The sequence below is a fragment of the Phyllobates terribilis genome, unplaced genomic scaffold (genome assembly GCF_046119375.1).
Source record: "Phyllobates terribilis strain yellow unplaced genomic scaffold, ASM4611937v1 Scaffold_1__5_contigs__length_1240528914, whole genome shotgun sequence".
Taxonomy (NCBI): Eukaryota; Metazoa; Chordata; class Amphibia; order Anura; family Dendrobatidae; genus Phyllobates; species Phyllobates terribilis.
In genome coordinates, this window is record NW_027362761.1 from 828,324,277 (window position 1) to 828,337,285 (window position 13,009).

General features: G+C 40.3%; 1 protein-coding gene across 3 annotated transcripts in view; it reads right to left on the bottom strand.

Moving 5' to 3' along the window:
- ADAMTS3 (ADAM metallopeptidase with thrombospondin type 1 motif 3) overlaps nt 1-13,009 on the bottom strand; it is a 293,692-nt gene that overhangs the window by 56,673 nt on the left and 224,010 nt on the right. For all 3 annotated transcript variants that reach the window (XM_073637902.1, XM_073637907.1, XM_073637898.1), the window contains exons 7-12: nt 10,895-11,051; nt 9,941-10,046; nt 6,636-6,779; nt 5,469-5,601; nt 5,247-5,360; nt 172-317 (exon numbers count right to left, since the gene is read on the bottom strand). In XM_073637902.1, the coding sequence (XP_073494003.1) occupies nt 172-317; nt 5,247-5,360; nt 5,469-5,601; nt 6,636-6,779; nt 9,941-10,046; nt 10,895-11,051 (800 nt within the window). The remainder of the gene's footprint in view (nt 1-171; nt 318-5,246; nt 5,361-5,468; nt 5,602-6,635; nt 6,780-9,940; nt 10,047-10,894; nt 11,052-13,009) is intronic.

Here is a 13,009-nt window from a genome sequence, read left to right on the forward strand (position 1 = left end):
CACTGATCACCAGGGACTGGGACAATAAACACCTATGGATTAGGTAATGAACATAGGACTATAAACTTGAGTTCTGTTACTATATTGTTGCCATATGTACTGTATGTAGAATTACAGAAACATTAATTACATTACAATTGCACATTTGCCATATAAATACACTCTACTTACATTGGGTTATTGCACTGACGGGTCCTGAAGCGCACACCAATACCACACGTTCTTGAACAAGATCCAAACTTTGTCCATGCTCCCCAGTGACCATCCTGTTTAACTTGGTTAGTGGTCCTCCACATGCAGTGACCCTTGTAGCACCACTACAAAGGACAGGAGAAATGTATTAATGTCATTGTATAAGTTACACAATCACTAATTAGAGTAAAAAGAAATCAACTACATTGCAAGTAATTTCGACAAGTAAGAACAGCACCTCCTTAGATGTCTCTTGTGCAATTCTTATAAGAAAAGTAGGGTGAGCAGAGAAAAATATTCTCTACTGCTGTTCTAAAGAAGCGGTTACTATAATTGGGCATCTAGGAGCATTTTTAGGAACATTGTGAATACTGCCTCTATGGGAAACATTAATGTCATTGTCGTCTCTATAGAAAATACAATGAATGACACCTGTGTAACGAAACACTCTACCTGGCCCCTGGGCAGGGATGTAATGTGAATGGAACAATGCAGTAGGCATCTGTGCTGGTAAATAGTGGCAAAAACTGCATGGGGGAATATTATGGCTGAAACGTGTACTGGTGGAACGCAATGGCTGACATCCTAATGGAAAACATTGTGGCTCACATTTATACTGGAGGAATTCTGTGGCCAGCACCTGCATGGGGGAATATTGTGGCTGACTCTTATACTGGGGGAACACTGTGGCCAGCACCTGCACAGGGGAATATTGTGGCTGACTCTTATACTGGGGGAACACTGTGGCCAGCACCTGCACAGGGGAATATTGTGGCTGACTCTTATACTGGGGGAACACTGTGGCCAGCACCTGCACAGGGAAATATTGTGGCTGACCCTTATACTGTGGGAACACTGTGGCCAGCACCTGCACAGGGGAATATTGTGGCTGACTCTTATACTGGGTGAACACTGTGGCCAGCACCTGCATGGGAGAATATTGTGGCTGACTCTTATACTGGGGGAACACTGTGGCCAGCACCTGCACAGGGGAATATTGTGGCTGACTCTTATACTGGAGGAACACTGTGGCCAGCACCTGCACAGGGGAATATTGTGGCTGACTCTTATACTGGGGGAACACTGTGGCCAGCACTTGCATGGGGGAATATTGCGGCTGACTCCTATACTGGGGAAACACTGTGGCCAGCACCTGCATGGGGGAATATTGTGGCTGACTCTTATACTGGGGGAACACTGTGGCCAGCACTTGCATGGGGGAATATTGTGGCTGACTCTTATACTGGGGAACACTGCGGCCAGCACCTTCATGGGGGAATATTGTGGCTGACTCTTATACTGGGGGAACTCTGTGGCCAGCACCTGCATGGGGGAATATTGTGGCTGACTCTTATACTGGGGGAACACTGCGGCCAACAGCTGCACAGGGGAATATTGCGGCTGACTCCTATACTGGGGGAACACTGCGGCCAGCACCTGCACAGGGGAATATTGTGACTGACTCCTATACTGGAGGAACACTGTGGCCAGCACCTGCACAGGGGAATATTGTGGCTGACTCTTATACTGGGGAAACACTGTGGCCAGCACCTGCATGGGGGAATATTGTGGCGGACTCTTATACTGGGGGAACACTGTGGCCAGCACCTGCACAGGGGAATATTGTGACTGACTCCTATACTGGGGGAACACTGTGGCCAGCACCTGCACAGGGGAATATTGTGACTGACTCTTATACTGGGGGAACACTGCGGCCAGCACCTGCATGGGAGAATATTGTGGCTGACTCTTACCCATTTTCACAGTGGGGTAATGTGGCTGACACTTATACTGCAGAAACACAATGGCTGGCACCTGTCTAGGTGAACACTGTGGCCAGATTCTGCACAGGGGAATAATGTGGCTATAGCCTGTACTTGGGAAATACAAATGTTTGGTATCTACATGTAGAAAAAGTGTGTCTGGCAGCTGTATAGGGGAACACTGTGGCTGTCTCTATCTTGGAAAATGGCTGGCAGGATTAGGATTTGTCTGACTCTGAACATATTTTTTATTATTAAAAAATGCAAGACATTTATAAGTTTTAATAAATTATATACACAACAATCTAATAAAAAATGAAAAAAAAATTGTTTTTTCTGTACTTCTAATACGTGTGGTCTTCTAGTCAGACTCACAGTGTTTTACTAGGTTGTGGTATACCAATGAGAGTGATTTACAGTGCCAGGAATCATATTGTAGCACTGAGTATATCACTAGGTGCATGGAACTATTATGAGGCATGGATCTACTGTACCATGCAAATATGAATTGCAAAAACTGAAAAATCTGCAAAAATAATAACCCAAACAGTTCCCAGCTTCCTTCGAGCCAATACGGGAATCCATGTAAAAAAAAAAGTAATAAAAACGTAAGATGTCATATAATTAATCCTTGTAAAAATATGAATACCCATATAATTAATACCAATAAAAATACCATCCTATATTGGCAGGCAAAAGCCCCAATAAAGCAGCAGGAGGCTACATTTGGCAGGTTAGATGTGCTACCGATGCCACTAGCATTATGTCATCTGTTGAAGGTTTGTTATTTTAGGATGAGGTCCGCAAAGTGATTGCCTAAGTGGATGACACTGCCAATAGCTCAGCCAAATGTTAATACATTGAGAGATTCTTATTGGAGTGTAAAAGCACCATGCTGAAAGAGGGCTGCTATAATAACAGTATGATCATTTGGGGTTTAGACGAGGTGGTTGCATTTAAGATTTAGTGACTTGGACAAAATATATAAAATATATAAAATGTATTATTAGGTGAATAATACATCAGGAAAGCTTATTATTTATTTAAAGAATTAAAGCAGCAAGATGTACTTTACATTCTGTCATATATCTCTAACAGTGCAATATACAAGACATTACTTCACTAAGTCATTATTGCAAACTATTTGAATCATATGAAGAATGATGTTCAAAAAAATCCATCAGAGCTACTGGTTAGTGAAAACACATAATGAGACATCCACAATTTGAAATCCAAGCTTACTTATATTTTAAATATATACAGTACAGACCAAAAGTTTGGACACACCTTCTCATTTAAAGATTTTTCTGTATTTTCATGACTATGAAAATTGTACATTCACACTGAAGGCATCAAAACTATGAATTAACACATGTGGAATTATATACTTAACAAAAAAGTGTGAAACAACTGAAAATATGTCTTTTATTCTAGGTTCTTCAAAGTAGCCACCTTTTGCTTTGATGACTGCTTTGCACACTCTTGGCATTCTCTTGATGAGCTTCAAGAGGTAGTCGCCGGAAATGGTCTTCCAACAATTTTGAAGGAGTTCCCAGAGATGCTTAGAACTTGTTGGCCCTTTTGCCTTCACTCTGCGGTCTAGCTCACCCAAAACCATCTCGATTGGGTTTAGGTCTGGTGACTGTGGAGGCCAGGTCATCTGGCATAGCACCCCATCACTCTCCCTCTTGGTCAAATAGCCCTTACACAGTCTGGAGGTGTGTTTGGGGTCATTGTCCTGTTGAAAAATAAATGATGGTCCAACTAAACGCAAACCGGATGGAATAGCATGCCGCTGCAAGATGCTGTGGTAGACATGCTGGTTCAGTATGCCTTCAATTTTGAAGAAATCCCCAACAGTGTCACCAGCAAAGCACCTCCACACCATCACACCTCCTCCTCCATGATTCACGGTGGGAACCAGGCATGTAGAGTCCAACCGCTCACCTTTTCTGCGTCGAACAAAGACACGGTAGTTGGAACCAAAGATCTCAAATTTGAACTCATCAGACCAAAGCACAGATTTCCACTGGTCTAATGTCCATTCCTTGTGTTCTTTAGCCCAAACAAGTCTCTTCTGCTTGTTGCCTGTCCTTAGCAGTGGTTTCCTAGCAGCTATTTTACCATGAAGGCCTGCTGCACAAAGTCTCCTCTTAACAGTTGTTGTAGAGATGTGTCTGCTGCTAGAACTCTGTGTGGCATTGACCTGGTCTCTAATCTGAGCTGCTGTTAACCTACGATTTCTGAGGCTGGTGACTCGGATAAACTTATCCTCAGAAGCAGAGGTGACTCTTGGTCTTCCTTTCCTGGGGCGGTCCTCATGTGAGCCAGTTTCTTTGTAGCGCTTGATGGTTTTTGCAACTGCAATTGGGGACACTTTCAAAGTTTTCCCAATTTTTCAGACTGACTGACCTTCATTTCTTAAAGTAACGATGGCCACTCATTTTTCTTTACTTAGCTGCTTTTTTCTTTCTATAATACAAATTCTAACAGTCAATTCAGTAGGACTATCAGCTGTGTATCCACCAGACTTCTGCACAACACAACTGATGGTCCCAACCCCATTTATAAGGCAAGAAATCCTACTTATTAAACCTGACAAGGCACACCTGTGAAGTGAAAATCATTTCCGGTGACTACCTCTTGAAGCTTATCAAGAGAATGCCAAGAGTGTGCAAAGCAGTCATCAAAGCAAAAGGTGGGTACCTAGAATATAAGACATATTTTCAGTTGTTTCACACTTTTTTGTTAAGTATATATTTCCACATGTGTTAATTCATAGTTTTGATGCCTTCAGTGTGAATGTACAATTTTCATAGTCATGAAAATGCAGAAAAATCTTTAAATGAGAAGGTGTGTCCAAACTTTTGGTCTGTACTGTACCTATTAATATTATTTATGCCAGATTTCACAATGTGAACTATATACGTTGTTAAAGTGATTCCTTAGACCTGATGGTGTTCTTCGTAAATCCATGTCAGAATGGCTGTATGATCTATGCTGAAAAGTTCTTTACTTCCTTAAAAAAGTTTCTACTTCCTTAAAACTTATTTTAAAATCAGCTGGTAAAACTTTAAAAAAGATTCTGGATTTTCCAGCTAAGCACACCAGCCTCATCATGTCCAAAAGATCATGTATGTAGTTTGTATTTTGAAATCAGGTGATAATGGATCTTATGGCAACTTTTTTTTGTATTTAAAAACTTTGGATACAGTGTAACTTACAACTAAAGCAAATTATTTATTAGATAAATCTATTCTTTAAATGAATATACACAACCAAATAACTTACTTTTCCAGGAGCACATTCTGTGCCATCGAGAGGAGGACCTTTCTTGGTCTTGCAAAAGTAAGGGTTATCGGGATGGCTGCACCATAATTGTTTGCAAGGGTCAAAAGTCCGAAACTGAAAAAAATGAAATGCAAGTTATTTCCTAGTAATATCACACATAATTATATGTTAGTAAGCACAGGCATTTAAACTTCTTAACATGAAATGTCTGAGATAACGTACAGCTGTGCACATTTTGTAGCCCACTCCAAAATCAAAGCGACACTGTTCATCCATTGAATAGTTAATTCCGGGGAGGTCTGGAAGTTTAGGCCAATCATGTTCAAACGGGTCGTCCAGAAGACAATCATATAAACTGTAAAAGATAATGAAAAAAGTGTAAGACTTTTTAAAGCATATAGTATGAGGTCTTAAAGGGATGTTCCACTACTTTTATATTCATGACCTATCCTTAGGGTAGATCATTAATATCAGATCGGTAGTGGTCCGATGCCCGATAGCCCCCATCAATAAGCTGTATTCAGTGCTGGCAGGAGGCGGTTGCTCGCAGTAATGGGACTGAACAGCACAGCTCCCATCAACTGTGTAGTGGGCAGGTAGTTAAGATTCACGCCTATACATTCAAATAAGGGCAGATCTACAGCACTAAGAAGGATTAATCGGTGGGGGTACCGCATCTCGCACTCCCACCAACCTGATATTGATGACCTATGTAAAGGACAGGTCATCAATATAAAATAAATGAAACAACCATTGAAACCAACTGTATTTTCCAAAAGCGTTTGATATCTCATGTTAGTTTTCATCTGTTTTCAGTAAAGAAGTTTTGATATTTGGCTCTGAAAACAAGAGACAGAAGTGTTCAGCTGAGCTCTAGCCTCCTTAGAGAGGCGAGGTAAACTGTAGACAGGCTCTACAAAAAATTCTACGAGCCTGCCCTTGTCTATGGGAAGATGGCAGCATTTAGCTGAGCACTTCTGTCCCTTTGTTTCAATGAGTGACTCAGCGCCCAGACCCTCACTGATCAAAACTTTGGATATGTCACTATGATGTGTCAAAGTTTTTTAAACTGTAGTTACTCTTTGATGATATAACTTTTATTTTAGCTTAAACTAAAGTTAGTTAACCCTTTAGATTAAGACCAGGCTGTATCATACTTATTTGTAAAGAACTGATGCAGAAAATACGCAAAAATGCTTATTAATCCCACACCCCCACCGATCAGCTGACATCAGTGCCATTGGCAGACGCATGTTAGTAGTTAAGTAGCCTGTAACAACCGATCATGGGTAGATAAAAAAAAAAATTATCAAGGGCCCTTTCAATACTGTCTCTTTTTTACATCAGTCAAAGTCTTTCTGGAATAACATAGGTGATACAAGTTCTTACTGTATGTGCCTCTTTAGCTCTTGACCACTGCACCGAGACCAATGGTAACGATGGAATGCTGCTTGAACCAAGGGGGCCATGACACTGCCCATGCTTGTTTCATCTCCACACCTATTTCCTTGGCCATCATGTTCCATTCCTAGTCTACATTAATAAACAAATGGCACAGAAAATCAACATACAAGCCATAAACTGTCTACATGATCACAATTTATGTGTTTTATATGTGCAATGTATGTACATGATTAACATCCTTGTGAACTACCTTGAGCATGCCACATTTACATAAGACACGGGACTGTCACACAGAGCAGCATATTTCACATATAAAGTTGTGCTGTAAATTAATACCCCTGACGAAGCATCAGTGAAACGTGCGTTAGGTCGTTGGTGGGTCTTTTGTTTATTTGTCCTATTACTTGCATGCACTTGTGTATTCCAGGGGACTATTAGCAATAGTGTTGGCACCATTATAATTATTTATTCTTTACTTATTAGTTTTTTTTATATGAGTTCTGACACCTACCCATTATTTCTATTTAGAACTTACCTGCATATACAGTACAGACCAAAAGTTTGGACACACCTTCTCATTTAAAGATTTTTCTGTATTTTCATGACTTTGAAAATTGTACATTCACACTGAAGGCATCAAAACTATGAATTAACACATGTGGAATTATATGCTTAACAAAAAAGTGTGAAACAACTGAAAATATGTCTTATATTCTAGGTTCTTCAAAGTAGCCACGTTTTGCTTTGATGACTGCTTTGCACACTCTAGGCATTCTCTTGATGAGCTTCAAGAGGTAGTCATCGGAAATGGTTTTCACTTCACAGGTGTGCCCTGTCAGGTTTAATAAGTGGGATTTCTTGCCTTATAAATGGGGTTGGGGCCATCAGTTGTGTTGTGCAGAAGTCAGTTGGATACACAGCTGATAATCCTACTGAATAGACTGTTAGAATTTGTATTATGGCAAGAAAAAAGCAGCTAAGTAAAGAAAAACGAGTGGCCATCATTACTTTAAGAAATGAAGGTCAGTCAGTCCGAAAAATTGGGCAAACTTTGAAAGTGTCCACAAGTGCAGTTGCAAAAACCATCAAGCGCTACAAAGAAACTGGCTCACATGAGGACCGCCCCAGGAAAGGGAGACCAAGAGTCACCTCTGCTTCTGAGGATAAGTTTATCCGAGTCACCAGCCTCAGAAATCGTAGGTTAACAGCAGCTCAGATTAGAGACCAGGTCAATGCCACACAGAGTTCTAGCAGCAGACACATCTCTTCAACAACTGTTAAGAGGAGACTTTGTGCAGCCGGCCTTCATGGTAAAATAGCTGCTAGGAAACCACTGCTAAGGACAGGCAACAAGCAGAAGAGACTTGTTTGGGCTAAAGAACACAAGGAATGGACATTAGACCAGTGGAAATCTGTGTTTTGGTCTGATGAGTCCAAATTTGAGATCTTTGGTTCCAACCACTGTGTCTTCGTGCGACGCAGAAAAGGTGAACGGATGGACACTACATGCCTGGTTCCCACCGTGGAGCATGGAGGAGGAGGTGTGATGATGTGGGGGTGCTTTGCTGGTGACACTGTTGGGGATTTATTCAAAATTGAAGGCATACTGAACCAGCATGGCTACCACAGCATCTTGCAGCGGCATGCTATTCCATCCGGTTTGCATTTAGTTCGACCATCATTTATTTTTCAGCAGGACAATGACCCCAAACACACCTACAGGCTGTGTAAGGGCTATTTGACCAAGAAGGAGAGTGATGGGGTGCTACGCCGGATGACCTGGCCTCCACAGTCACCAGACCTGAACCCAATCGAGATGGTTTGGGGTGAGCTGGACCGCAGAGTGAAGGCAAAAGAGCCAACAAGTGCTAAGCATCTCTGGGAACTCCTTCAAGATTGTTGGAAGACCATTTCTTGAAGCTCATCAAGAGAATGCCAAGAGTGTGCAAATCAGTCATCAAAGCAAAAGGTGGCTACTTTGATGAACCTAGAATATAAGGCATATTTTCAGTTGTTTCACACTTTTTTGTTAAGTATATAATTCCACATGTGTCAATTCATAGTTTTGATGTCTTCAGTGTGAATGTACAATTTTCATAGTCATGAAAATACAGAAAAATCTTTAAATGAAAAGGTGTGTCCAAACTGTACTGTATACTTTTGCTTTGTGTGGTCGTTCAGACACGTACTCTCCCTGCCCATGCACTCACAGAACTTTACATCTCAGGAAAGCATATTATTCCTTTCCCCTTTTTAGGCTTACCCACACTTTATATCCGTATTTTGTTTTGCCATGTTGGTTATTTATTTCATTATTTCTTCTTTTCAATTATATTTCCTATTAAAGATTCATATTATTTGTATTTACGCTTGTTCTAGCAATTTTTCTTTCTTTGTTAATCGCTGTAAATAAATAGTTGATAATTATGTTTGGTACATACTGAACAATTAATGTTACTTAGTTACACATATAGAAAAAAGACTTAAATGGGTATTCCAATCTCCAAGATCCTATCCCAATATGTAGTAGGTGTAATAATAATAATAATATTAGCAAATATCTCCAATAAGAAATGTAGTATAGTATTTTTGATTCGCTCTGTCTCTTTCCTCATGTGCAGGCAATACAGGACCTTAGGTATCCATGGTTACGAGGACTAGTAACTAGCTAACTCACTGTCGCTTTATCAGTGGACGTAACCATGGATGCCTAAGGTCCTGCAATGCCTTCACATGAGGAAAGAGAGATAGTGAATCAAAAATACTATACTACATTTCTAATTGTAGGTATTTGCTAATATTATTACTATTACACCAACTACATATTGGGATAGGATTGTAGAGATAGGAATCCCCTTTAAGTCCATCAAGTTCAACCTGTCTCCACCAGATATTCATTCACTATCGCGATTATTTAATACCCACAATGTAATTTGTTGTGAGAAAGAATCCGGCCCTTTTTTAAAAGCTGTTATAGTGTCTGCCATTACTACCTTTTGTGGTAGGGCATTCCACAGTCTGACTGCTCTGACTGTAGAGAATCCTTTCCTACTAAAAATCTGAAATCACCTTTCCTCCACATGTAATGACTGTCCCTGGGACTTTGTAAGGTGTTAGGAAGGAATAAGTCATGTGCCAGCCATTTGTATTGACCCCACATGTATTTATACATATAAATGAGATTTCCTCTGATGTTGCCTTTTTATTCATATTATCCCATATATCACATAAAGAATGTAATATATCATGTAGCCATTTCTGATTACAATGCACAGTATAATTTTACTTACACATGGCCAGTTTCATGAGCAACCACAAATGCCGATGAAAATCCATCCTCATGGTTCAGTGTGCAGCTTCTTACGGGATGACACATACCGGTGACTGGTGCATATCCTGTGTTCAGAATATAGTGAAATCATGAACGCAACAAACCAAGGAAACTAATTTGTTACAAACATAAAAGTTTATACATTTCAACAACGTCTTGTGTATCGACCCATTGGTAGCCTCATCATTTATGATTCTCGGGATCTCGATAAACCCCATAAATGTAACTTTTCACCAAGCTAAGTAACGACCATGATGGTCTACTGGCCAGCAATTTTCTAATCATGAAGCAATCGCTTGCACTGACTGGTTATGATCTTTCTAGACTGATAAACTGGAGAAGAAGCAGAATTTAAATATGTCAATGTCTCGATACCATGATTCAACCATGTACAATTTACCTGAGTACAATGTTAAAGCGGCATTTATATTAAACTCAAACATCTTCAATCACAAGTGATTTTTTGCTTTAGTGTTTTTGGTCTTCACAAAAACACTTTTATGTTAGGATGTGTTTTTTACTCAAATATTATACAGATAATGGAATTGTCTTCTCATTTTTAAATTAAGTTGGACAGCAGTCAGCTTGTTATTGAGGGATCCGGCTTTTAAAGAATGTGATACTGCAGTATTACGTGGAGTTAAAGTGATGTTTCCCACTAGTAGGCTTAAGATATGGCTGGCTGTACCTTCTCAGCTGATCATCTCAGGTCACTCAAGCCAAACTCCTTGCGATACACCAAGTTAAAAGAAGATATATTTTTGAGACAATCCTCTTTCTCAAATTATTGTACAGGAACCATGTTGAGTTTTTTAATCATACTACTAAACACTCAAAGGAATTCAATTCAGTGGATAATTTTGGCAAATTTTGTTCATTTTTTTAAATAACAGCTTTATTATATTTTTCTTACCTTGCATTCCAGCAGGGCCAAAATCTTGTCTGGTCAGAAAAATGGCATGATCATGATGTTCAGAGTGATTGGGGTCAGACTTCTGCTGCTGGAATGCCCAGCGACACACATTGTCAAGGCTTCTAGATGGATTACCTCTTTCAATCAAACTTATGGACTGTGACAAAAAACACGAAGGATCATGCGATTTTCTTAGTTGTGATCCAATGCAGGTAAACGCTATATTATAATACACCGATTCATTAAAAAACAAATTAAGGAAAAATAATAATTGCTGCTACTGTAATGTATGTCTTTAGAAACTCATCTCCATTCAGGTATCATGCATAGGACTAATATGAAAAGTCTGCAGTAGCATACATACTCAATAAAATACATTAAATGCTAACTTTGGTTATAGGGCATGTAAACATGTAAAACGAAGGCTTAGCGATCTTATATCAATGTACAACTATATGAGGGACAGTACAGAGATGTTTCTAATCATATTTTTACATCTAGGCCTGCAATGAATTTAAGAAAGGCCTGGAAATCAAGGAGGGACTGGATGCCTTTCTTAAAAATATAATATTACGGGTTATGGGCACAAGATTCTGTGATGGGGCATTGATATAGGGAACTAGTCTGATTGCTGTATGTGGAGTCGGGAAAGATATTTTCCCCTAATATGGAGCTTTTAGAGTAAGCCGCATGGAGTTTTTGCCTCCCTCTGGATCAACATGTTAGGCTATGGACGTCAGTCTTGAGGGTAGACTTACAGTGGGTACAGAAAGTATTCAGAACTATTGAAATTTTTCACTTTTTGTTTCATTACAGCCATTTGGTAAATTCTAAAAAGTTCATTTTTTTTCTCATTAATGTACACACTGCACCCCATCTTGACTGAAAAAAAAACAGAAATGTAGAAATTTTTGCAAATTTATTAAAAAAAGAAAAACTGAAATATCACATGGTCATAAGTATTCAGACCCTTTGCTCAGTATTGAGTAGAAGCACCCTTTTGAGCTAGTACAGCCATGAGTCTTCTTGGGAATCATGCAACAAGTTTTTCACCCCTGGATTTGGGGATCCTCTGCCATTCTTCCTTGCAGATCCTCTCCAGTTCCATCAGGTTGGATGGTGAACATTGGTGGACAGACATTTTCAGGTCTCTCCAGAGATGCTCAATTGGGTTAAGGTCAGGGCTCTGGCTGGGCCAGTCAAGAATGGTCACAGAGTTGTTCTGAAGCCAGTCATTTATTATTTTAGCTGTGTGCTTAGGGTCATTGTCTTGTTAGAAGGTGAACCTTCGGCCAAGTCTGAGGTCCAGAGAGCTATGGAAGAGGTTTTCATCCAGGATATCTCTGTATTTGGCCGCATTCATGTTTGCTTAAATTGCAACCAGTTGTCCTGTCCGTGCAGCTGAAAAACAGCCCCATAGCATGATGCTGCCACCACCATGTTTCACTGTTGGGATTGTATTTGGCAGGCGATGAGCAGTGCCTGGTTTTCTCCACACATACTGCTTAGAATTATCACCAAAAAGTTCTATCTTCGTCTCATCAAACCAGAGAATCTTATTTCTCATAGTCTGGGAGTCCTTCATGAGTTTTTGAGCAAACTCTATGCGGGCTTTCATATGCCTTGCACTGAGGAGAGGCTTCCATCGGGGCACTCTGCCATAAAAGCCCGACTGGTGGGGGGCTGCAGTGATAGTTGACTTTGTAGAATTTTCTCCCATTTCCCTACTGCATCTCTGGAGCTCAGCCGCAGTGATTTTGGGGTTCTTCTTTACCTCTCTCACCAAGGCTCGTCTCCCACGATAGCTCAGTTTGGCTGGACGGCCAGGTCTAGGAAGACTTCTGGTGGTCCCAAAGTCCTTCCATTTAAGGATTATGGAGGCCACTGTGCTCTTAGGAGCCTTGAGTACTGCAGAAATTCTTTTGTAACCTTGGCCAGATCTGTGCCTTGCCACAGTTCTGTCTCTGAACTCCTTGGGCAATTCCTTTAAGCTCATAATTCTCATTTAGTCTGACATGCACTGTGAGATGTGAGGTCTCACATAGACAGGTGTGTGCCTTTCCAAATCAAGTTCTATCAGTTTAATTAAACACAGCTGGTCTTCAATGAAGGAGT